Raw genomic sequence first — 23,243 nt, forward strand, 5'->3', positions numbered from 1 at the left:
ACCTGCTGTCATGTCCAAGCCTTATTATAAACCTTCTAGTCCATATGACAAAGTCTCTTCAGCCCATGATGAGTAGGAGTCCACCTTCGGTGTTTACTGGACCGAGTAGGCATGGCTTAAAGCCAGCTACCTTCCAGCCTACAAGCACATATTGTGAGTTTAACTCTTCCTAAAGCCATTTGGGCTCCTTTCAGGTCAAGAGGAGGCAAGAAGCATCTCATGATCTAAGGCAGACGGAAGAGATGAGAGTTGGACATGGGCAGGTGGGGAAGCACAGGAAAACAAGGAAAGGTCTCTCCTTGACACAGGAGACGCTAGGGACAACTAAGAGACATATTAAAGCTAATTGGGAAATCTCTAACTAGTGTCAGGTTCCTTCAGGATCAGGCAGTGCTCAAGAATAAGCTTTTTAGCCCATCCCCTTGGATACAGGTGTGTAAATCCCTGGCCAGATGGATCTGTACCCAGTTCAAAGTTATCTCAAAAACACCAGGCACTTGAAGGTATACTGGGCTTGTGAGATCTAGCCATCAAACCAAAAGGTTTATTACCCTCCAAGCAAGCAATCTGTCCTAGCAAACAGAGAAACTCTAGTTAGATGGTTTTTTTATGGTCCATTTACTGCCTCAGATGGAACTTTACATTGATCGTGTCAATAAATAGTTACCAGTAAATAACGAGCTTGCACGAGATGTTTGTGTCTGATAGTGTAGGCAGTGTTTGAGGAACGTGGACTTTACCTGATCCAGACGTGAGCCATGGAGGAGCACCTGGTCAGCTCTCAAATACTCCTTACTCTGAAATGTAAAATATGTTGAGGCCTGGGGAGGGGTTTGAAGAAGCGAGATGTTTCCCGGAGGAGGAGCTGAATTTTTATATCTGGGAATGAAAAGGTAAAGGGTCTGTCCTCGCAGCACCGTCCCACCCGTGTGTCTCTGGGAGGTTTGCTTGTGACCGTGATCGTGTTTGAAGTGTCCGTTCGTCACTGAGAGGAGGAATAATTGGAGAGGTGATGAGTCTGCTTGGCATACAAATCTGGTGGCCAATTTTTTTTTTTTTTAATAAATGTGTTTCCTTTCAACAACCTACTGCAAATTAATTCCAAGTAGAGAAAGCCACTTGTTCATCTCCCAATCTGCTTAAACAGCCAATTCATTCTCTTCTGAGTGAGCTGAGCCCTGTGCAATCAGTGTCTCAAGTGGGGATAAATCTGATTTCATCTCACATACAGGTTCTGAACTGCAGTCGAAATTGGCCAGAATGGATGAGTAGACTGTGGCAGCCCCGCAAAAAAAAAAAAAAAAAAAAAAAAGGCATTTCTGGGAACTTTTAGTTTGCTGTTGAAACAGTGGGAGAACCCACACAAATTGGCCCTGATGCTGGAGGTGGCTCCGATGTCCCACCCTGAGCTGAGCTGCAAAGTATCTCCACAAGCTGAGAACCTCCAAACTGTGGCAAAAAGGTGTCTTCTTGGAGGAGCACCTCCGTCCAGCATTGCCCACAAGTCTGGGCTGGATGAGGATCTCTCTTTTGGCTGTCAGATCCCCAGATGAGAGATCTTCTCTGAACTGCAGCTGTGAGCAGTCCCGTGCCTGGATCCACTCATTCACCAAACCAAATTCCACCCAGCACTGCTTTCCTTGACTGACTAGATCTGAAGCTGCAGACCCAGTGCCCAGGGTTGTCTCCATCCCTCTAAGTCATTCGCAGTGTGATGCTGCCTGCTTAATGCCCTTGCTCTTATTTTCAACCACAGCCATCACCACCTCAATGTTCTTGGCCCAGGACTACTCTTTAGCTGCCGTATGCTTCTATTTCCCAAGCTGTAATTATAAATAAATCAACTCACAGGTTGCATTTGCTAGCGGCTTGCAAGCCGATGAGGAATGTGTCCTAAATCCCAGCCTTAGGTCTCGGTGCTAGTATTAGGGTAGCTTCTGACCTCTTACTATTCCAGGCTCTTACTATTGAGTTTCCATCCTGATGACTGTCTTCAGCCACCTCCCTGCAAGAGCCGACGCAGAAATTCATTTTTCTCCTCTTTCTGGCAGGGTGCGGCAGGTCTCGATGGGAAGAACGGAAACAAGGGAGCCAAAGGCGACAGAGGTCTTCAGGGGCAGAAGGGGAAGGCGGTGAGTAGTGGGAAAGGACACGGTTTGTTTGGCAGGTGGAAAGAGGCTCTCTGCCTTTCTCAACCCTAAGTTCATTTCTGCTCCCACACCCTGCGTGCCTCATTGCTGAAGGCAGGTTCTTGCTCAAGGTGAGTCTTTAAAAGAGAGATGAAATCACTTCCTAAACCTTCTGGAGAAGTCTTTAATGCACATTCCGGCCTGATTTTTAGGAGGTGCCAGTCTCTGGATGCCAGCAGAGAATCTGTCCATGTCTCAAGCGACAGACTTCTAAGTTTTCCCATGTTTTTCATCATGAGTTCTCCTTTGTTACTTACCAAGGCCCAAATTTCAAGTTCCTTCATGTACCAAGTCCAGTTCTCCTCGATGCTGACCTGCCTGATGGAGAGAGCAGGGAACAAAGCAATCCTTTGCTAAAGCCCTTATGAACCTCTCTTTCCTGGGATGAGCTTGTTCTCTGCCATGACAGGATGCCTTCCTTGCCCCCAAATAAGTTCCTGCACATGGATGGGACTTTGGCCCCTTATTACTGAAAACGCATCTCCAAAGTGATGCTCAGTGGGAACATGTCTTCACTTTACTTTCTGGAAATAAGCTGAAATCTGCTGGTGTTTTTTCTCTTTTGTTTTCCCATGAGAGAAAAAAAAAAACAGTAGAAGATTTTGGGAGGGAGCAGGAAAGGAAGACCTCACTGAAATTAATGAACATCCTCTAAATTGTTCAGGTAGTGCCTGAAGGATCCAGACTTTGAATGACGGACTCAATTTCTGGGGGCAGTGATCAACGCAAGAGCTGAGGGAGACCATCTAACGTCTCCACAGTGCAAGTCCTCATGATTATTGCCGCTCCATTAGCTCCCAAACCTCAGTAACATTCACTCCTACACAGGTCCTCAAGGGTCATTTTCCAAACATTGCCCAGCGTAAGCTACAGACCCTGTGGCGACTCATCACAGCATTTTGTCCCACTTCACTAGCAGCCCTGTCACAGTCACCCATCTTCTGCAGGGTTGGTCCCTGTCCCACCCCAGAGCTGGCTGCATTTCTAGCAGCAAGGTGACCATGATCTGCAAATTTTCAAGGAGCCTCTGATGGTTAAAAGCACAATATAAATGCAAGGTGATGCTATCACCAGGGCTGTATTCTTAACCTTTCAGGCTGTGCATGATATGTTTGTCTATTTTTTTTATGCAGGGAGGGAAAGGTGATCCTGGGACCACTGGCGACACTGGGCGGAAAGGAACAAAGGTAGGAAATGGGTGAGATCCTGTGAAATCTCCATCCTCGGAGATATTCAAAAGCTGTCTGGACGTGGTCCTGGTCAACCAGCTTTAGGTGGCCCTGCTTGGGCCTTGGGCAGGTGAGTTGGACAAGATGATCTCCAGAGTTCCCTTCCTACCTGAAACACTCCATGATTCTGTGAAATAAAGTTTGGGGCAAACAGAGAAGAGAACTCAAGCTCCAGGCTGTAGTGGGGCTGATGGGGAAAGATGCTGCGGGCAAAGGAAGAGCTTGTAGCACTACATCAGGGCTAGCCCTGTGCACCTACAGCGTTCTTCCCTCCTGCCCTCACCTTGATTTATCATCGATGCCCATGATTTGCTTTATCCTCAGGGCTTACGAGGGCTCCCAGGACGCATCGGTGCTCCCGGAGCCGAGGGCGTCAAGGTGAGCTCAGCCCAGCTTTCCGTTCTGCTCTAGCTGCCCCATCTCCAGCAGTTTCCCACTCATCCCTCGGATAGCATCATGCATGAAGAAGCCACCATAACTCTGGCAGGAGAAGTCCCTCTCGGTGGCACAGGACTGCAGGCTGCAGCACAGGGGGACATGGCCATGCAGAGGGAGCCACGGACGGGGAGGTTTTAAGGCTTGCAGGGAACTTTTTGATAATCTGGGGTAAAAAAAAAAAACTACAGACTCTGCCCAAATCCCTTTCTGGTCTGTGGCTTAGCAACTGCCTGGACTCAATTAGCAATTACTGCTGGGCACATCGCTCCAATTGTCAGCGCATTGGTCCTTCCTCTATAAACAGGGATAATGACCCTTAATGGTCTTTTTATGAAGGGTTTTGAAAAGCTTGATAAGAAGTAAGGGAGCTTTGATAGCTGAGCCAATGGGATATGTTGTTATTGTTATTGTTGTTGTTATTAATATTTGCCCTTCATCAGCCTGGCCTATTGGGTAAATGAAGTACTGTTCAGTGAATTTCCCACCTACTTTCATGTAGGTGGGCTTCGAGTCAGGGCAGTCTAAAATTTATACTGGTGTGAAGTAGGACTTTGCCTATACTTAGTCTTTCTGTTACCAGGAGCGTCATCATGTTCCCCCTCAAGTACCACTTACCTTGCCATTTCGAAGCCAGTTTTCCGAATATTTTAGGGGTTGTGTGAGCTTATAGCCCATCCACTGCTTTTTCCTCCACAGGGAGAAATTGGCAGTCCTGGAAAACCAGGAATCCCAGGATCAGATGGACCGTATGGACCGAAGGTGAATATCTAAATTATGCATCTGCTTACAAGTAGGAGGTTTCTAAAAGCTTTGCAGATGCTGCAAATCCACCTCTGCAACAGGATTCTTTCTTTCAAAGGGCACAAATGGGATTATTCTGAATCTATTCCTATAAACCAGCATAGACCTGGGTGAAGACTCTCCTATGAAGAAAGGCTGAGAGAGTTGGGGTTGTTCAGCCTGGAGAAGGGAAGGCTCTGGGGAGACCTTATTGCAGCCTTTCAGTACTTAAAGGGGCTTATAAGACAAACTTTTTAACAGGACCTGTTGTGACAGGACAAGGGGGAAGGGTTTGAAACTAAAAGAGGGTAAATTTAGACTAGCTATAAGGAAGAAATCTTTTACAATGAGGGTGGTGAAACCCTGGCACGTGTTGCCCAGAGAGGTGGTAGATGCCCCATCCCTGGGAACATTCAAGGTCAGGTTGGACGGGGCTCTGAGCAACCTGATCTAGTGGAACATGTCCCTGCCCACGGCGGGGTTGGATTAGGTGACCTTTAAAGGTCCTTTCCAACCCAAACTATCCTATGATTCTATTCTAAGATGCTTGGACATCTGGGGTAGGGACCTCTTCTCGCCTCTGCAAGACTTAACCGGGTTCATCCACCCCAGCCCTGATGCTCCACAGGCACTATTGCATGTGTCACGTAATGGGGCTTTTTAATGAAATTTCTTCCAGTCTCCTTGAGTATCACCAATGTGCAGGCTGAGAGACCCTGCTGGGTTACACTCAGTAAATGATATTGTAATCTGAAGAAGAGATGGCTCATTCAGCAAATTGCAACCTTGCCAAATCCACATCGGACATGATTTTATCTTGGCTCCCTCCAGGGTGAACAGGGAGCATCAGGAGACAATGGTGCCTCGGGGATTCCTGGGGAGAAAGGAGAAAAGGTTAGTACTTGCCAGACTGCATTGAGCTGCCATTTGTAAAAGAATAAATCCCACATCCATCAGGTTGAGTTAACAAAATTATACACTTTCTACATCATAGGTACCCTTTCCAGTGGGCAAATGTCAACTGTCTGGAGCATTAAGGCTGGGACTGCAGTTGGAAAGGGCAGGAGAGGGAGGTCTCCTTAAATTCACCCTCTGCCGATGTACAAAATCCCAGGAGGATGCCTGCTTAGTATGAGGAAAAGCCATCCAAACTCCTGAAGTGGGATTAATTGTCAGGGTTTATTCAACACCACCTTGCCGAGGGTAAAGGGTGCCTGGGATGCTGTGGGGCAGAAAAAGTGGATAACGCTGCTGCCTCCAGGGCACATTGGCCATGGGAGTGGGAAAGGTCTCCAAGCAGACCTGCTCCGAGGCTCTGCTCAGCTTCCTGAGGAGTCCCCACCTTGATCACTCCCCACCAATCTTCCTTCTCCGCTTTGCTTAATTTTCCATTTTCTTCCCCAAAAGAACAAGTCTAAAATTTGCACCTTTCCATGGAGGGAAAATATGGGGTTTCTGTTAAAACAGTAACTGTTTTGAAAAAAAAAAAAACAAAACCACACAATAATCCCAGCAGCCTCCATCAAGTCCTTTGGCATTTTCCGGGCCCTCAGGCCCTTCTCGCATTCAGCTCCACCATCTGGTCTCCAGCTGATTTGGGATCTTAAAGAATTTGTTGCTTTTATTGATAACAACTCTTCTGGTCCTCATCCCCTGATGGTCATCTGTGTCAAACACTAAGGGTTCTTCTCTTGTCAAGCAACACCTCTGGCTCACTAAGTCTCTGAGCTGCGAATGGTTGGAGGCTGGGAGATTATTTCGAGGGAAATATCACTCCCTTCCTCTCCTGTTCTTCTCCTCTCCCACAAACATCTGCTTTCAGCCACTGCTGAAGGTTGGGTGTTGGGCTGACTGCAGGTCTTTCCTTCTGCTGTGTTTTATGGGAGCCTTTTCTGTTCACAACAGCTCCAGGAGAAAGTTCAATGGTGCAGATGAGTAGGAAATTTATAGGCCAGCTCTTGGTAACTCCCTTTTTTCTCCTCAGGAGTCACTGGTTTTTCCAGGGTTACAGACTAAAGGACTCTGCTTACATATACAGGGAGAGTTGGGCATTAGAAACTATCAGGCATCGTCCTAGAGAGGGGGACGTCCATGTCACCAAGCAGTGAGATGCCTTCTGGACAAGTGAAGGTGGAGAACAAAGCTGAAGTGGTCTCTACCATCCTACTGATGCTCTGTAAATAGCACAACAGCAGGATGTAAAGATTCTCCTGCCATTCTTACTGCCAATGCCATGAAAGTGTTTGGGTAACATTTGACTGGCCCATCTCTAAAACCATTTGTGCTTGATAAAAGCTCTGAACTGCTCTCTGTTGGTGATTCTCAGGGGGCCAAGGGAGTTCCTGGCTTGGGAGGCTTCAAAGGACAAATGGGATGGCCTGGGAAGACTGGTGTTGCTGGACCAGATGGACCTCAAGGGCCACAGGGTGAACCAGGGCCACAGGTGAGCAGCAAGTGGTCCATAGCATGTCCTAGACCCTGGTGAGATCTGGTGTGAGGAGGGCATGAATGATAAACTCTAATAAGCTGGCTTCCAGGAGATCTAGTTTTCTCCTTACCATTTTAGTCATATCATACATCAGTAAGGAAAAATCCTCTCCTCCCACTCCCTTGCAGCCAGGCCTGGACCTCCCACATAGGCAAACACCATCACGGCTCCTCCACTCTCTAGAAAGCCTTATGCTGAGGCAGCCCTAGTGAGGATTCATCCCCAGTCATGCTCCTCCAAGAGCAGGAGAAGGTACGATGCTGCCCTAGACCTCACGGATTTGCAGGGGAGCTCTGCTAAAAGTCTCTTCCCCAACTGCCCCCCAAGTGGTTGCACCTCACATCCTCAGGTGACATAGCACCCCAGATGTGTCACCACATGTCACCATGTACACATACAACCCCCTTCTATAAACTGGCACCTGAGGTCTTTCATGTTGAGAGAGGATGGCTGCAAAGTCTGATGTCTTTCTGTGGGATCTTGGTCAACTTCATCTCTTGGTGCATTTATCACTGGAGATTTTTTTTTCCCCTTTTCTCTCTTCTTTTCCTATCTGCGGTGTAAGATGTGACCTCTCAGTGAAGAACGGAAGGCTGATAATTTAAAGTTAGCAGGACATCAAGTGCACCCCTCCTGTTGCTAATTATCTGGGGAGCAGGATTTGGTTTTGGAAGGAGCTGGTGGCTTTCAGACCCCATTTGTGGGCCATACTTAATAAGTGTCTTTGCATGCAAGACATGCTGGGCACCTTTTGAAATGTAACAAAAAGACTTGGAAATGAGACATGCTAATACTGTTTATGAGCAGGGACATGCTGCCCCCAGATTCTATGGTAATGAAGAGTGTCTTGCTGCTGCCAACACAATGTGGAGAGACGATGCTAGAGATTAATGCTAATCACTCGCCCTTAGACAGCATCCATTATGTAACAAAGAACTTTTCAGGTGAATGAGGACTGGAAATGAAAATACCCTTCTCAGTTGTGCTGGTGGGACTGGCTGAGTTTCAGGCTTGGACAAGAGAATACATAAATTAACATGAAAGAATCAAGAGGAAAAGAAAAGCTGAAGTTGGGTAACTAGCCAACTGAAGTTGGGTAACTACCTGAAAGACCAACTGTTTCCCATCAGCTGTCTCAGGGATATATATATGTGTAGAGAATGCATGTACACACATACGCACACGTGGTTTGTAAAATACTTGAGTTTTCTGTGAGATGGGAAGTAGATTGCGCTGCTGATCTGAAAACAAGGAAAGGAGGTAGAGACCCTGGCAGGATTTTCTTCTTTAATCTGCCATGCCCTACCGAATTATTTCAGCCAAATAACCCAAACTCCAATCACCAGTGATTATCCTTCACCAAGTGAGAAGCACATTCAACAGCATGGAGAGTTTAGCTGATGTGTAGCTGCATCTCACAGTTCAGGACTGTGCTGGTAAAGATACACTGGTGAAAATGGCTTTGGCTTTTGAGGACAGAAGCTGGGACAATTCAGACCCAATTTGATGTGAAAGTCTGAATGAGTCTGGACCTCATTACATCAGCTCTCCTGGGTCTCAAATATCTCCCTGTCCTAGAGCCCCTTTCAGGACTTCTGACTTGGGTGGTATAAAGGTGTCTATGTAGGCTTTAGTGATTCTTAACCTGGTTTTCTCCCATACAGAGGAAGAGCTTCACGTGTTGGGAAAGTCTGTACCCTGCTCTTTGGAGCCGCAAAACAAAAAATAGCCAACACTGGGTGTTAAGTCTCAGGGAAGAAGTGATTAAGGAAGGAAAAATGCAGGTGGTGCAGTAAGGTCCACGTTGCACTGACGGTCAGATTGAACTTCTGTAGTGTGTCCTGATATGTCATCAAATAAAAGCTTGATTTAGAGCAATCTGCTCCATGGTACAAGGGCACAGAAGATGCTCTGGGCCTCCAGCATTTTTCAGCAGCCTATACCTACAGCTTCACCTCTGACAGGGTGATTATAGGAAGGACTGCCCCCGAGCCTTCCCCTAAAGGGGTGCAGGTGTAGAAAGACCCTTCCAGAACAATAAAAAATGGACTAGATCGAGCTTCAGACCGTAGCAGCAACATTATTCTTCTTTCCCTTGCTCCCCAGGCTGTACCTTGCAATGAAAAATGTAATTAAAGAATCACAGAAGGGAGGAAAGAGCTGAAAGTACGAGATCCCCTCATGTATGTTTAAAAAGGCTGGAAGTTTTTACATTAGCAGTTACAAGCACTGCATGCTCAGAAAGCCGTGTATGAGATAATGAATGGCTTTTGTTTGGACGCTGATTAAAGAGAGACTGTGAGATGCCACTTTCTACATCCACACCGCTATTTGTCTTTTCCCTAAATTAAAAGAGAAAGTCCCTGGGTCTGAACTGCAGCAGTGAGGCCACCTTCATTTCTAATGTGGGAGGGTATTACCCTGGGCTGCAAACCCTTCTCCTCCTGCTGAGACTCTGTTTCTTAAATTAGTGCTGGGACAAACAGTGTCAGAGAGAGAGAACACTGCCTTCCGCCCCTGCAGCATCCATCCTTTCTGCAGGCAGGGACCATAGGAAACGCCTCATGGTTGCCCAGGGCAGAAGGGGCAAAGCCCAAGGCTCTGACCCATCACGTCTGATCTGTCTGGGGAGTGTCTGAAATCCAGAGAGCTCTGAGTATCTTCTCCTACTGATGCCCAGGTTGGGCCTTAGATGGGAAACCCCAACCGGTGGCATGGGATATCTCTGGAGGGTGCTTGGGCACTGCTAACTGAGCTCTCCTCTTCCTCTCTAGGGTCCACGAGGGAAAAGAGGGAGACCTCAGCTCTGCCTCAGGGGACCCCCCGGCGTGGATGGGCGAAAAGGAGAAATGGTCAGTATGGGGATGAACCAGCCTCACCTCCCAGTGAGGTTCCTCACCACCCTGCAGCAGTGCAGAGCTCTGCACTGGGGCTGGATGACCCCTAGCTGTTCTAGGTTGCATTTCTCAGCTGTCCAAATTTTGCAACAACAAAAGCACCGAGAGCATTTTACCCCTAAGCACCAGGCATTGGACACGGGCAATGCTGCCTACACTTCTGCCTGAAGGTATCTCCAGCTGGGACAACTGCTGTAAGCCCTGTAGGCTGCCAGTTGTTTTATATAAGACTTCTTTGGGAACACATCATTTTTTGGGCCAGACATCTTTGGGAAAACATCATTTTTGGGCCACACCGTCAACTGTGCTTGGTGCACATTGGTGCAAACCAATAGTCGGTACAGTACTTCAGTACGTTACTTCAGTTGAGTAATGCTCAACCTTTCAATGTACATCAGAGCATAAGCTTCATCTCAAGATCCCAACCTACAACCCATGTTCTGGATTGCGCCCTACACGCTGCAGGTCCTGCCAACACTGACTCAAGGGCTTGTTGCGTTAGGAGGTGGCATTGCATTAGCTCCATGTGTTGGTGGAGGGTAATGCGATTTCTCCTCGTGCTCCAGCCCCTGTAAGTGAGCATGGATTGAGAAAAATGACCATCGCAGATTTAATTTAGATCATTCTTCCTGTGGTCCTTTTCCTTTAATACTTTTAAGTATTTTTAATCAACAAATCCAGTTCTGAGCAGAAAAATTTTCAAGGTATTTTCTCCTAGGAGGCAGAAAGCCCTGTTGGCAAACTTCAGCATTTCCCTGTGTTTCATCTTTTCAGCACTGGGGCTGCAATCCCAGTTGCAATATTCTGCCTGATCTGGTTCCCAGAGGTTCTCTGGAGCCCAGATCCTCTCCACACCTCAACCTCAACCTTTGTGGTCCCTTACAAACTGCAAAGAAACCTGACGTAAATTGTAGCTGGTAACAACCTTATTGTTTGGATAGAGCAGAGCTCCCAAAAAATCTGGGAGTCTGCACCCAGCTCTCTGATACACAGTTTTGTTCTTGCTTCCTTGCACGTGGATGAGTCTGTTCCTTTCTGCTCAGTGAGCTACTCACTCGAAAATATTCCCGAAAATTTATCAAAAAACATGTGAGCCTTTTCCCCCATCTCCCTTCCTAGCGCATCCTTTCCTCTCTAAGGTGCACTTATTCTTGGGGCATTTAATGGTCAATCTATGGAGCTTTTGTAATGACTTAAGTGTTTTTAACAGGGTGAAAATGGTCCAGCTGGCCAGAAAGGAGAAAAGGGAGATCCTGGTCTTTCTGTGAGTACTTTAGCCCAAGATCACATCCTATTACACAGGCCTGAATAGAGAAAATAGGGCAAACTGCCCCTAAGAGGTGTAGGGGAGGAAGGAAATGCTGAGAAACAGATTCATTCAGAGAATATCCGGGAAATGAGAGTGTTGGCCATTACCCAGAGACATCAGATGTGCACAGGCTGAGGTGGGAGCAGTGCTGGGCTGTGCAATGCTAAGCCCAAACAACAACCCAAAGCCCAAGGCACATTTCCCCTCTCCCATCCTCCCCGTGATGCTTCAAACTCGTGCTTGGCAGATAGGATCAGTGCCAATGCCACAGGGCTGATCAAATACAAAGAAAGAACAGGAGAGAGCAATGTGCCCCATTTTCAAAGATTCGGGAGCTGGCATTACTGCAAAAGCTGCTGCTCTGGGTTTATAAATCCTGAAGAAGAAGGAGTGGTTGACCCACATGGGTCAGGGTAAAATCCCTGTTGCAGTTCCCCTAACATTAGGGTCTCCATCGTGTTGCCTAAGCAAATGCGTTTTGTGCCACTTGACTGATAAAATGTGGCACTTTCATCTTTCCAGTGTGCGGAGGCCAGGCAGGATTAGTTTTAGCATGGGTGTTACGGGCAAGGTGCCCTATATGTGGGCTGCTGAAGAGCCCAGCTCCCTGCATAGTAAGTGCCCCAAAATTTATCATCCCTATTAGGGGTAAGAGATAGTGACCACGTGAAGTGCAGTAGGACACCAGCTATTGGACATGGAAGATGCTCAACTGAAGCAGTGGCAGTTGGCTGCCCCAAGGGCGAGGGATAGACTTAAAATCCATGAGACCAGGTGTCTCGCTCTGTGGGGAACATCATTAGCTGGTAAAAAGACAAAGGAGAAGAACAAAATGAGGTGCAGCTACATCTCAGCTAAATCTAGTGCTACAGCCCATCTCCATGGGTCAAGCCTGCAGTATGATTTGAGCAGCCCCTTTGCATGGATGCAGGTGGGTTGATGAAGCTTCTCAGAGGTAAGGGACATCTGAGAGACCCTGGCTTCAGGGACAGTGCCGAAGGGTGGAGACACTCATGGAAAGCCAACCCAGGCTTGAGGTGTGCCATTGTCCTTATGTTGGGCTGGGGATCCCAGCTCCTTGTGGCAAGAGGAACTGGCTACAGGATGGCCATAAAATTGCAAAGGGAATCATTTCCCTGATGAGCCACAAATCTTGAACCGAGGTCCCTGTGACACCAAATGTATGTCTCTGATCTCGGCCATACCCAAGCTGAGGTGGTTTCACCAGAGGCAACCTCCGGTGGGGCAAGCAGAGTTGGGATGGGGCACAGAGTGGAGGGAGATGGTGCTGGGCTAGAAAATCACTAGCTTCTGGTTTCCCCCCGTGGCACAGGAGGAAGAGGTAAAGGAGGTGGTCAGGAACGAAATGAGAGGCAGATGCGGTAAGTCGGCCAGCGAGCTGCGCTCGGGGCCACTGCTCTGACACCTACCAGCAACTAAATTGGAGCAATTTGAGTGCCGGCACATGCTGGCTCGGCAGAGCAAATATCACCCCATTAGCAGCAAGTGGAGACGCGTCGCCTCTCCACGCTTGGAGACAAGTGCGGGCTTCTGGGCCGTGAGGTCTCTGCCATAGTCCTGACCTCCTACTCAAACTCTTAATTTTTTCCCTTTTAAACCCTCTCTCTTCCCATTTCTTCCCCCGTGGTTTTGTCAGCAAAGCTTTCCTCCCTGGTCATCTCCATTTCCCCGCTGATTGGTGAAAGGCGCTGGGTCGCGGGGGAAAGTCTGGAGCTGCATTTTGCCCAATAACAACCTTTTAATTCCTGTCTACTTCGTGGCACTTCTTGACACACAGACCTCTCCTCTCCGGCAGTCAATAACTCCCAACCGCTGCCACAACAGTAACAAAACCCACCGCGTTTGGGGATGGTTTTACCCCAGAATCCCAACACCACAAGGGTGTCAGGTTTTGGGGATCTTGCTTTCCTTGTCCTGCAGAGATCCAGCTACCTGAGGGCCAGCAGAGCGCTGCCCCCTTCCTGCCCCACTCCCTGGGGTCTGCCTATGGCCAAGGAGGGTTTGGGTTCACCACCATTTGCCAAGATGCTTTAGCCATTAAGCTGGAGTCACAATCGTTTCTGCCTAGAGATGTTAGGGGGCATTTGAATGCTTTGAAGAGGGGGGGGGGGGAAAGAATGAAAAATAGTCCATGAAAGCATGTGCTGCCTGTAAAAATAATGATTTTGTTGAAAAATCTTATTTACATAGGGAAAAAAGAAGTAGCAAACAAACTATGCCCTGTCTGTCTTACGTTTGCAGATTGTGGAGGTGAGTTGAGAAGGATGCCCTTGGAAAGGGGTAAGGCTGCTAATATCTACAAAGAAATGCATGTGAATTCATGCAGTAGAGTAAAGGATGTTCCTCTTGCCCCAAAACAGCCTGAAACTGCAAGTGAAAAGATGTTGTTAAGAATAAGTGCTTTTTTCTGTGATTCAGTGCAGAAAATGACCCTGGATCACCGACTGCTTTTAGACCCTGGCTCTGGGGGTGGTATTTCTTGAGAGGAATCTGAGAAAATAGGGTTGAGAGGGACACCAAGAGGTCTCCTGCTTCCACCCTCTGCTGCAAAACAGGATCAAAGCTATTCCTGACACCCAGCTTTAAAAGCTGCACCCACAGGAACACCTCTCCCTGCCCACGAAACAGATCCTGTTGCTCCACCATCCCAAACCATCAACATGATAATCTCCAGTGAGGTGCCTACCTCCCGTGCAGGTGTCTATTCATTATTTAAACTCCCGTTGTGGAGATCTAATCCATATGGTCCATGGAGTCTGGAGGGCCAATCTGCCAACTCAAAGGTAGATCCCCACATTCAGTCAGGGGTTCATCCTCTGTGCTTCAGGGAGGACTTGGTTCCTCCATGTCTTTGCCTACATGTGGGCAAGTGATTCAGGGTCTAGTTTTTCTGCGGGAGATCCTGAACCAGGTTCTGGATCTCAGCTGACCATAGTAGGTTTTGAAGACACTCGGCTCACATGAAGGCACCTAGAGGAAAGTTTCCAACTCTGGATCTGATCCAGTTGCTCATGTATAAGCCAGATTACGTATCCTGCTGGATCCTTTCTATGGGCACAGGTGTCTTATAGGTCTGTGTCGTATCTGTCAACCCAGCTTTGATGCCTCGGTTGTGCTGGAACATCTCATCTAACCTGAACGTTTCCTACTACATTTCAAGGCCATCATTAGACCTGGAAAGGGACCCTCACCACAGCTTGTTTTTAATGTTTTAAACAGGAATAGACAAAGAAGGAACTTCAGAGCAGCAATTTGACTCTAAATTGCAATGAACTTGTTCTCCAGGAATGGATTTGCTTTAATTTTTTCCTTCATAACTGTTACATTATATTTTTTTTTAGCCTTCGTAAGACATTGTTTCATAGTGTACAAAAGCAGAGCATTTTACAAAGCAAGGACTTTCTAAACAGAGAGAAGCGGCAGCCTTGCCCTGGATGTAAGAAGCCAGTACAGTCGTAGATGCCTGGAGTAGCTGGGAACTCTCTTGGGTGTGGGATATTCCCAATTACACTAGACATGAGATAGTCCTTTCCAGGCTCTGTTTCCCCTCCTGCTCTGTGTTTAGAAAGCAAACCTGTCAGGGTAGAGATCATCTCTCTCCCTGATGTCTATCCGTGGTCCCGTACCTGGGATCCTGCCCTTGCCCCAGCCTCCATTTGCTTCTGTAATGTAAATAATCAGAGAAAATGAATCCTACACAGTGAATGCTCTTGGACACAGCAGCCTCCATGCTCCTGCAAAGGACAACCCTTGCTGAAGTGTTTTGCCTTCATGACTCAGGTGTTACCCAAGGGTCCTGCCTGTTATCTGGCTGGTTGATCCTTCAGCCAGGAGCATGTGGTCCTCTCCATCATGCTCAGAGCATCATTTAGCTAAAACAGTAAGTTAGTAAAGGAAAGCAAAGTTGACTCAAAACCACGGTGGACACACCACAGAGCGTTAATCTGGGATGGATTCAGTCTGCTGGTCCACATTGCTTCAAAACAGGTTTCCAGGTTAACTTTGCACAGCCAGGCTCCACTAGATCTACTGTCCTCTACCTGCAAACTCTGTACACCCACCATAAAACCAGAACTCCTAAAATATCTGCTCTGCTAACGTGCCTGCCAGCCTGGTCCAGATCACACTTGTCCCTCAAGGCACTGAGCATCAGATACACCCAGTATGAAGGATGATGGAGCCACAGCCTCACATGCATCCAGACATACAGCTAGACGTGCATAACTTAGCTAACTCTTTTTGTGGATTCCCAGCCTTTCAGTAAACAAGTCTCACCTAAGAAGACTGGCAGTGCTTAGTACTTCAGGGGACCTGTCTCATGGAGATGTTGATCCAGCAGCATTTAATTATCCATGTAGTTTTGATTATGACTCCATCCCAACTGACACTGGGAACATGTTCATGCAGTCACGGAGGTCCCAAGGAAGCCCAGCACACTTCTTGGGAACCACTTCCTCAAAAACAGCTTTTATTCTGAATAAGTTTAGCATATCTCCTGCTCCCTTCCTTGAGAAGACACTAGACAGTACAGTCTCTCCTTGATTGCTTGCCCTTCTCTAGAGTATACATGATTTGGAAATAGGTTTCCTACCTTGACCACATATCCCAGTGGTCTGTAGGCTTTGGCCAATGAAACATTGTGTTGTGACTTGTTTTCCACACTGTGTTGTGCACTGGCAGTAATTTTGTTGACCTACAACCACTTATCGAAGCATGGTGGCTTTCAAACTGTGGCACCAGATTTCATCCACACTGACCCAACAATTAAATCCATAGGTCTGGAGACAGCTGAAATCAACAGGCAGCTCCAAGGGTATTTTCAGCCTTGGGAACACACCAGAAGGGATGGTGAAAGCCAGGAAGACATGCTTAACCAAACTCAGAGCATGACCACGTTGGTGACTTCGGTGAAGCCCTTCATGGAACCACCTTCACTTATTGCAGGTAAGTGCAGCTGTGTGGCTTCATGCTTTCCATCTTTCCAACCGTGGCAGCTGGTATCTTCCGGAGCACCCCGTGAACCCAGCGCTAAATCCTCTTCCCTGGGACTGGGCAGAAATAAGGCAGTGATGGGATTTCCAATGAGGGCTCCCACGCTGCCGTGCCCCATGCTGAAGAGGGCTGGTCAGAGGCTCAGAGATGAGGTGAGCCGATGGCCGTGGAAGGCATGGTGGGTGAAGGAAAAGCCAAATATGTGAGGCCCTCAGTGATGATCACCACCTCCAAAAGGATGCATTTTGAAAGGCTGGAAGGAGACAGCCATTTTCAGGCTGATTTTGTCCCCTTCTCCCCACCATATCCTTTGCAACTGCTAGTAAAGCTTCCTACCAGCCAGAAATTACATCTCTGAGCCAAACACTCGAGCTATTACAGACTATTTCTGCCCAGGGCATCATGAACCCTTTAATGTGTAAAGCTACTGATTACAGCTAATGGGAAAACAACCAGCTCTATTTCTGTCCCTCTGTGTTGCCCAGGAGAGAGGGGGAGAGAGAAGGGCCAAGGTCAGGACAAATGCAATACAGACCTGCCTGTACACAAACACCAGTGGGTTTGTGGCACCTCCTCACACTGCATCTACCTCTACCAGGCAACCGGACAGGGCAACAGCGTGATCCAAGATTGGCCATGCTTTTAGGTATTATCAAGCTCCCCAGTAGGATCTTGAGCAGTGCTAGGCAGCCAAGGCGCAACCATCATTTTTGGGGATGGAGGCTGCTCAGCCAGGTGAAGTATGTCCTGCTACTTGCCCGTGGGCTGGAGGGAGGTTCATGGCCCACTCTGTAGGCATAGCTGATGGGGTGGTTCCCCAGGAGGCTCCAGGACCACCTTGGGATGCAATGGGACACAGTATCCTGGTGGAAAAGGCCAGGAGATGAGCCCGGTGGGTACAGGGAAATCCATTAACACCTGGCTGAGAACTGCCATCTTTCCAGGGACAGGACAGGATGGGGCGGTTTTAGCTGCATTTCAGATCATCTACCCTTTCTTCTGACCGTGAACCACTGTAGTGAGCATTACAATGAGGTAATGCTTGGTCCAGCTTTATGCAGACCTGATGAGCCATATGGTCCCCTTGGCACAGAAGAGCTACCAGTCGGATATCCTCCTTCTCCTGCCCCCATGGGATAATGGCTCGTGGGTGGATTTTCCAGGCCCTGTGGGCCTGCCGGTCCCCTGGGATGCTGATGGAGGCAACAAGCAGCCTTTGATGTGACTGGCTTGAGGGGTTTCTGGGTAGCTCTGCCCTAAATTTTAGCAGCAACCTGGAAATGACCTTCACCCAGAAAGACCCATATGAGCTGCCCTCCTCCAGGTTCATCACATCTTCAAATCCATGCCACAGCCACCTGTGGACCCTCTGACTTCCTCATCAGGGCTTGGCTTTGAATCTTGATTTATGGGAGACAGAGAGTGAAAACATGATGCAGAAGGGCTGGTGGGGAGGAATAGGGGATTATGGGCTTGCTTGTGGAGGGCTTTCTGCATTCGGTGCTCAAAGTTCAAACACACTGCAAGACAGGGCAGGACTCAAAGGGAGGGTGAATTCAGACTCATTTCTTGCAATTCAGCAAGTCAGAAATTAAGATGTGGCTGCTCAGATTTTGTCACCAGGAGGAGGAGGTTCGTGTAGCGTTGATGGAGCTGCCATGGACCCGGGCAGGGGGACAGCATCAGTGCTTCGGCTCAGAGAAATAGGTACTTGCACAGCCAGATGCATCTCAGCAGAAGGGAACCATCTAAAATGCAACATCCCATGCCCCTACAATGCTCCTGCCCAAACTCTGGTTCCCCCAACGCCTATGGGGCAAAGCTTGCTGCAGACTGGCCATGCAGCAGCTGAGTGACCAATCAGCACAAAACCTGGCCAGTCAGCTCACCCGTTGGCCAATCAGCACATGGGTTGGCCAACCAGTCCTTCTACTCTAGAAATAATTTTTAAAAATCACATTTTACTTTCATACTGAGCAAGACAACCCAATGTTATATACTTTTACACCCCAGCCTATACAAGTTGTTGACCTACAGTTTATTTGCATAGACCTTTATTACCCGTGACGGCCCTTTCCCTGAGCTTTGGGAAGAGTTTTAAGTCAAATCCATTGATGATGACCTCCATTTTTCCCCTGTGTAATTTGCTAAGGACCGAACAAATCCCCCAAATCCAGCTAAGCCTGGAACTGGCCCCCAACCATCCCCACCTTCTTCCTGCCCACCCCCAAGCGCTCTCCTGATGTCTGTGTCGTACGTCGAAGACGTCATCCATCTGGGTTTAAACTCACTTTATATCAAGGCAGCATTTGGGATCTGGGCGGTTTCAGATCGATGGGGCATACCACATGTTATTGAATCACAGCTGCAGCCGTCGCCAGCCGACAATCCCATTAAAGCCCGGGTCTGAGGCAGGAGGGCTCATAAATCGCTCTGCTAAGTGATGAGTGCGGATAGGCGCTCTAAATGTTAACAGGATTTTGCAGTCGGAGGGTTATTACTGCCAGATTACAATCGCTCCTGGCTTTTCAAAGCTCGCAGACTTACAAAACTACGGCCTGACATTTATCTCCTGCAAACAACCACAAATACTTCCATTTTCTCTGACTAACACCCAACCTTTCTGACTGAGTTGTTTAACACCATTAAGAATTTTATTGCCGCCGGTTTCTCCCTCCCCTCGCCAATTGCTCTGTGACATTTATTAAGAGAACTTGTTAGCCAGTGGAAAGCCATGTAAGGCTCCGATGATCTATATTTAAATGGTGGCTAATTTGTTTGCGTGCCCTCGTTACGTATCATTTCCATTTGCTTCCCCAGCAGCTCCCCGGGCGCAACAGATAACAGGTCGCTCTCAGCACAAGCGTCGAGAAGCCCACAGTCAATTACCAGGTGAAATGCACTGAATTAAGTGACATTTAGGGAAGTCACTTCCCGGGTGGGAAGTGCTTTTTGGCATTGAGATTGAGGGGACGCAGCACTGAAAGAGTTACACGTGCCAGCAAACAGAGGCTCAAAACTCAGTTTTGGACTTGGCTTAAAGCAGCTGCTTTTGCCCCAGGGTGTTGAGCTGGTGGTGAACAAACTGGAGGGTGTTTTCACCCGATCCTGATCCTGTGTTGTCCAGTCCCACCAGCAAAATGCACAGTGAGAGTCCCCCAGTCAACACCCCGAATGCAACCACCCCTGCAAAGACACGCCCCACCCAGGTCCCAGGGGTTAATTGCCCCCTTGCAAAGGTCAGAGACCACCATGATGGGCACCACAGGGGCAGATGGTGCCATGGAGCGACAAGGAGCCTTGTGCTTGTCACACTATGGAAATCCACTGCCGGATGCCCACCCTTGGTCCTTGCTGCCCCCTTTGCTCTGCCAACCCCATGGCTTTGGGCTAAAGTGCTGACTGTGGGGCAGTGGAAGTCCCTGGACCAGCCCCACACATTTGCCCAGGGGAGGATGGGGGTAGCAGAACGTGGCCTTTTCCCACCCGGGTCCAACACCCAAGTGGTGGGGGCATGTTTCCCTGCAGCCCCCTGCCTGCAGCCGATGGACGAGGGGTCCTGCCAGCACTACGCCCTGCTTTGGTATTACCATGCAGAGGCAAACGCCTGCCGGCCCTTCGTCTTTGGAGGATGCCGAGGGAACAGCAACCGCTTCGAAACCAAGTGGAAATGTGAGCGGCGGTGCAAAACCTCAGCAGGTAAGGCAGCCCCTGAGCCCTCCAACCCTCCTCTTCCTCCAAGCAAGTGTGAGGTCAAAGCAGGAAGCACTACGCCCTGCTTTGGTATTACCATGCAGAGGCAAACGCCTGCCGGCCCTTCGTCTTTGGAGGATGCCGAGGGAACAGCAACCGCTTCGAAACCAAGTGGAAATGTGAGCGGCGGTGCAAAACCTCAGCAGGTAAGGCAGCCCCTGAGCCCTCCAACCCTCCTCTTCCTCCAAGCAAGTGTGAGGTCAAAGCAGGAAAACCCATCCACGATCTGCCCACCTCCATTGGCCTTATGGTGCCCCACCAGGACCAAGAGAGGACTTGGAGGAGTGCTTCTAGTTTGCAAGGTCTTGTTCCCCTCCCACTCCCAGCTCGCTTCAGTCCCCTCCAGCTCCTCCGAGGAGCTCCTGGACATCTCCTCCCTTGAGCCACATCCACTGATGGGATGTGGGTGGACCTGTGGGTGATAAGGAAGGTCCACCTGGGCACCAGCACTGGGTCCTGATAGTTTGCACTCCTTGAGCTCAGTCATCTTGTGCCTTCTGAGGGCTGAGGTTTGCAGGAATTTGGAGGCTAGTGGCCTCTGAACCCTGGACTGCTCTATCCAAGCACCTCTCTGGCATCTACAGTCACCAAGGACTCCGGGCAGAGCCTGAAGCTGGTGGAGCTGCCCTAATCTAGACCAGCTCATCAGCAGTCCCCAACACCCCTGCATTGGGGTCACACCTCATCCGGGGGTTCAATGGGAAAAACTCACTCCTGGAAGCCCAGCTGGGCTCCCGTTGCCAGCTCTAGGGTTCATGGGGTCAGTCTGCATGGCTTTTCCTCATCTCCAGGTGTGTGGTAGCTCACCACAGGGGAAATGGGCTCCTGCCGGCCCTGACAGTAATGCAAACACTACTGCTGCCGAGCAGTGCATGAGCTGGGGTTGAAACCAGCCTTCCTAGAAAGATGCTCCTCTCTCAGCCTTTCCTCTGCGTGGAGGCAACCCCTCTGGGCATCAGGAGAAATGCATTAGTTCTCCACAATACATTAAAAAAATACTCTGGTGAGGCTCATCTTCTCTGTTTTTGAAGGCATGTTAAAAAAGAGAAGAAATTAAAGGCGGAGATCTATAATTCCAGGTTCATTTCAGAGTTTTCAGGTGGTCTGTATTTTGTTGGTATGTTTTTAGATGGGCACCTATTATGCATAAAATCAAGACCATTGCACAGGCTGTTATCATCAACTTGAATCTTTCTGATATGCAATGGACTTTGCACAGCCCAGGCTTCCTATTCTGCAAGGAAGAAGGCAGTGCAAATATTCATTGCTCTAAGTCCAGTTTAGGACAGGCAATGCCATCCCCAAAGAGCTGAAGTGCTCTTTGGGGAGAAGGAGAATGTATTGACTGGCCAGGAAGGAGGGATTTGCTGCTCCAGTGCAGCCAGCCCAAACTGGGTGCCCTCTTCTGTCCCCACCTCCCCACCGCAAGGGTTAGCATCACTCCTTGGGGAGCCCATCCTTATTTGTTGACCATAAGGGCAGTCAAGGTAGACCAGTTGGCCCACCTAGCCTGGTCAGTGCCCACGTTTGGTGGCCTGCTTCTTTGCAATGTACTGCATGAGGGGAAGCCACTCTCAGTGCTCTAAATCCAGTCCCAGTAGCACCAGGTAATAAGTGAACCTCTTCCCAGCCAACACTTTACCCCAGGGCATAAGCATTAAGAGATAGTGTAGGCTTCACAAAGCAGCTGTAGATACCTCCAGCACTGTGTCTGCACTCCCTTTGTGGGGAGAAGCAACCACTGGGGAGTGGGAGTCATCCAAAACCAAGCTAGTTCCATGTGTCCTCTATGTGCCCATTTCTCCTGACTGACCCTAAATGGTGTCTGGAGCTGATTTGGATCAGGACATTTGCTTTATGGATGTCTGACGTGTTTTGACATGACCTGGCATAGACAATCCCATCGTATCAGGGCCCTCCCACTGTGAGCATGGGAGGTCCAAGAAGAAGCCCAAGCTGTAGCCAACCTCCAATGTCCCCTTTGTTTTCTCTTTCCTCGCTTTTGAAAACCAGTCAGAGGGAGGTGATCAGCTGCAATCGCCACGTTTAAATAAAAATTAAATGGAGCTGCGAGAAGTTACTCCAGGACATCTCAGAAACTGGACAAGCAAGACAAACCCTTTAATGTGAAGAGGTAAAGGATGTTTGAAAAAAGATGATGGAAATCTGTAATTATGAGCAGGAAATAAAGTGGTATGAGGAGAGGGAAACATCTGATTGCTCAGGAAAGCAGAGATGTCCAGAGGCTTGCGACTGCACCCCTCGCCCCGTAAGACTACTGTGCAAAACCAGGTGACACATACCCCTGAGTTTATTTTTGTAAAATAAAAGTTTGTTAGTGCTGCTGTGTATAATTCTAGTTCATAATTCACCTGGAAGCAGTAACCCTTTGAGAAGGGCAGAGAGAAAACTGGGCATTTCCATTGCCCCACGTCGGACCGGGTAGGCAGGTTGAGCCCCGTCCCGTAGCAGGTAACCTTTCAGCTCGTCCCTAAACTCCCCATGTCCTTTAGCAAGTCCCACCTTCTCCTTCACTTGACCATTCCCTGGGCAGGTGAAGAGGATCCATCCCAAACTGTACGGTAAGAAAAAAACAGGGTTCAAAAACCAGATATGGCTTCTCCCTGCAAAATGCCACCCCCAAGTCTTCAAGGCCTTTGGAGCTGCTGCCCGGAGAGGTGTGGAAATCCAACAAGTGGGAGAGTAAACCTCTGGGTTTTGGTGGCCACATGGACCCAGCTGAGAGGGTCCTATCCAATAGCATCTCCTCCGAGCACATCATGGGACAGCATGCCAGCCATGGGAAGGGTCACGGCAGCTCCGATAGCATGGAAGTTTCTCCTGGCTTTTTTAATATTTGCAATTTGCCAAAGAAACAGCAGAAGCAAAAGGCTTTGCCTTCCCCAGGAGCGAGAAAATTGCTGTCGTGTTGCAACCAGGTAGGAAACATGGTGTCTAAAAATGACACCTCTCAGGTGTGGCATGGCTTGGTTGACCACATCATCGCTGCCCAAGCTACTACCTTGGCAGGGCTCTCCCCAACATTTTGGTGCTGGCATTTTGGGCGCCCAGTCCTTTGCCTGGGGAGGTCTTCTGTGCCCTGGCAATGCGAGCATCCATGGGTGCAAGCCTCCATTCCCCTCTCCA

At 48.7% G+C, this 23,243-nt stretch overlaps 1 protein-coding gene across 1 annotated transcript in view; it reads left to right on the plus strand.

Moving 5' to 3' along the window:
• LOC104077784 (collagen alpha-1(VII) chain-like) overlaps nt 1–20,727 on the plus strand; it is a gene marked incomplete at its 5' end in the record, with an annotated part of 41,020 nt that extends 20,293 nt beyond the window's left edge. The window contains 10 exons of the mRNA XM_009579151.1: nt 2,052–2,132; nt 3,743–3,796; nt 4,356–4,399; nt 4,553–4,615; nt 6,963–7,079; nt 9,899–9,976; nt 11,853–11,944; nt 19,872–20,042; nt 20,096–20,242; nt 20,681–20,727. Coding sequence (XP_009577446.1) covers nt 2,052–2,132; nt 3,743–3,796; nt 4,356–4,399; nt 4,553–4,615; nt 6,963–7,079; nt 9,899–9,976; nt 11,853–11,944; nt 19,872–20,042; nt 20,096–20,242; nt 20,681–20,727 — 894 coding nt within the window. The remainder of the gene's footprint in view (nt 1–2,051; nt 2,133–3,742; nt 3,797–4,355; nt 4,400–4,552; nt 4,616–6,962; nt 7,080–9,898; nt 9,977–11,852; nt 11,945–19,871; nt 20,043–20,095; nt 20,243–20,680) is intronic.
• Between the last annotated feature and the right edge of the window lie 2,516 nt (nt 20,728–23,243).

Source organism: Fulmarus glacialis, unplaced genomic scaffold, assembly GCF_000690835.1.
Source record: "Fulmarus glacialis isolate BGI_N327 unplaced genomic scaffold, ASM69083v1 scaffold4126, whole genome shotgun sequence".
NCBI classification, from domain to species: domain Eukaryota; kingdom Metazoa; phylum Chordata; class Aves; order Procellariiformes; family Procellariidae; genus Fulmarus; species Fulmarus glacialis.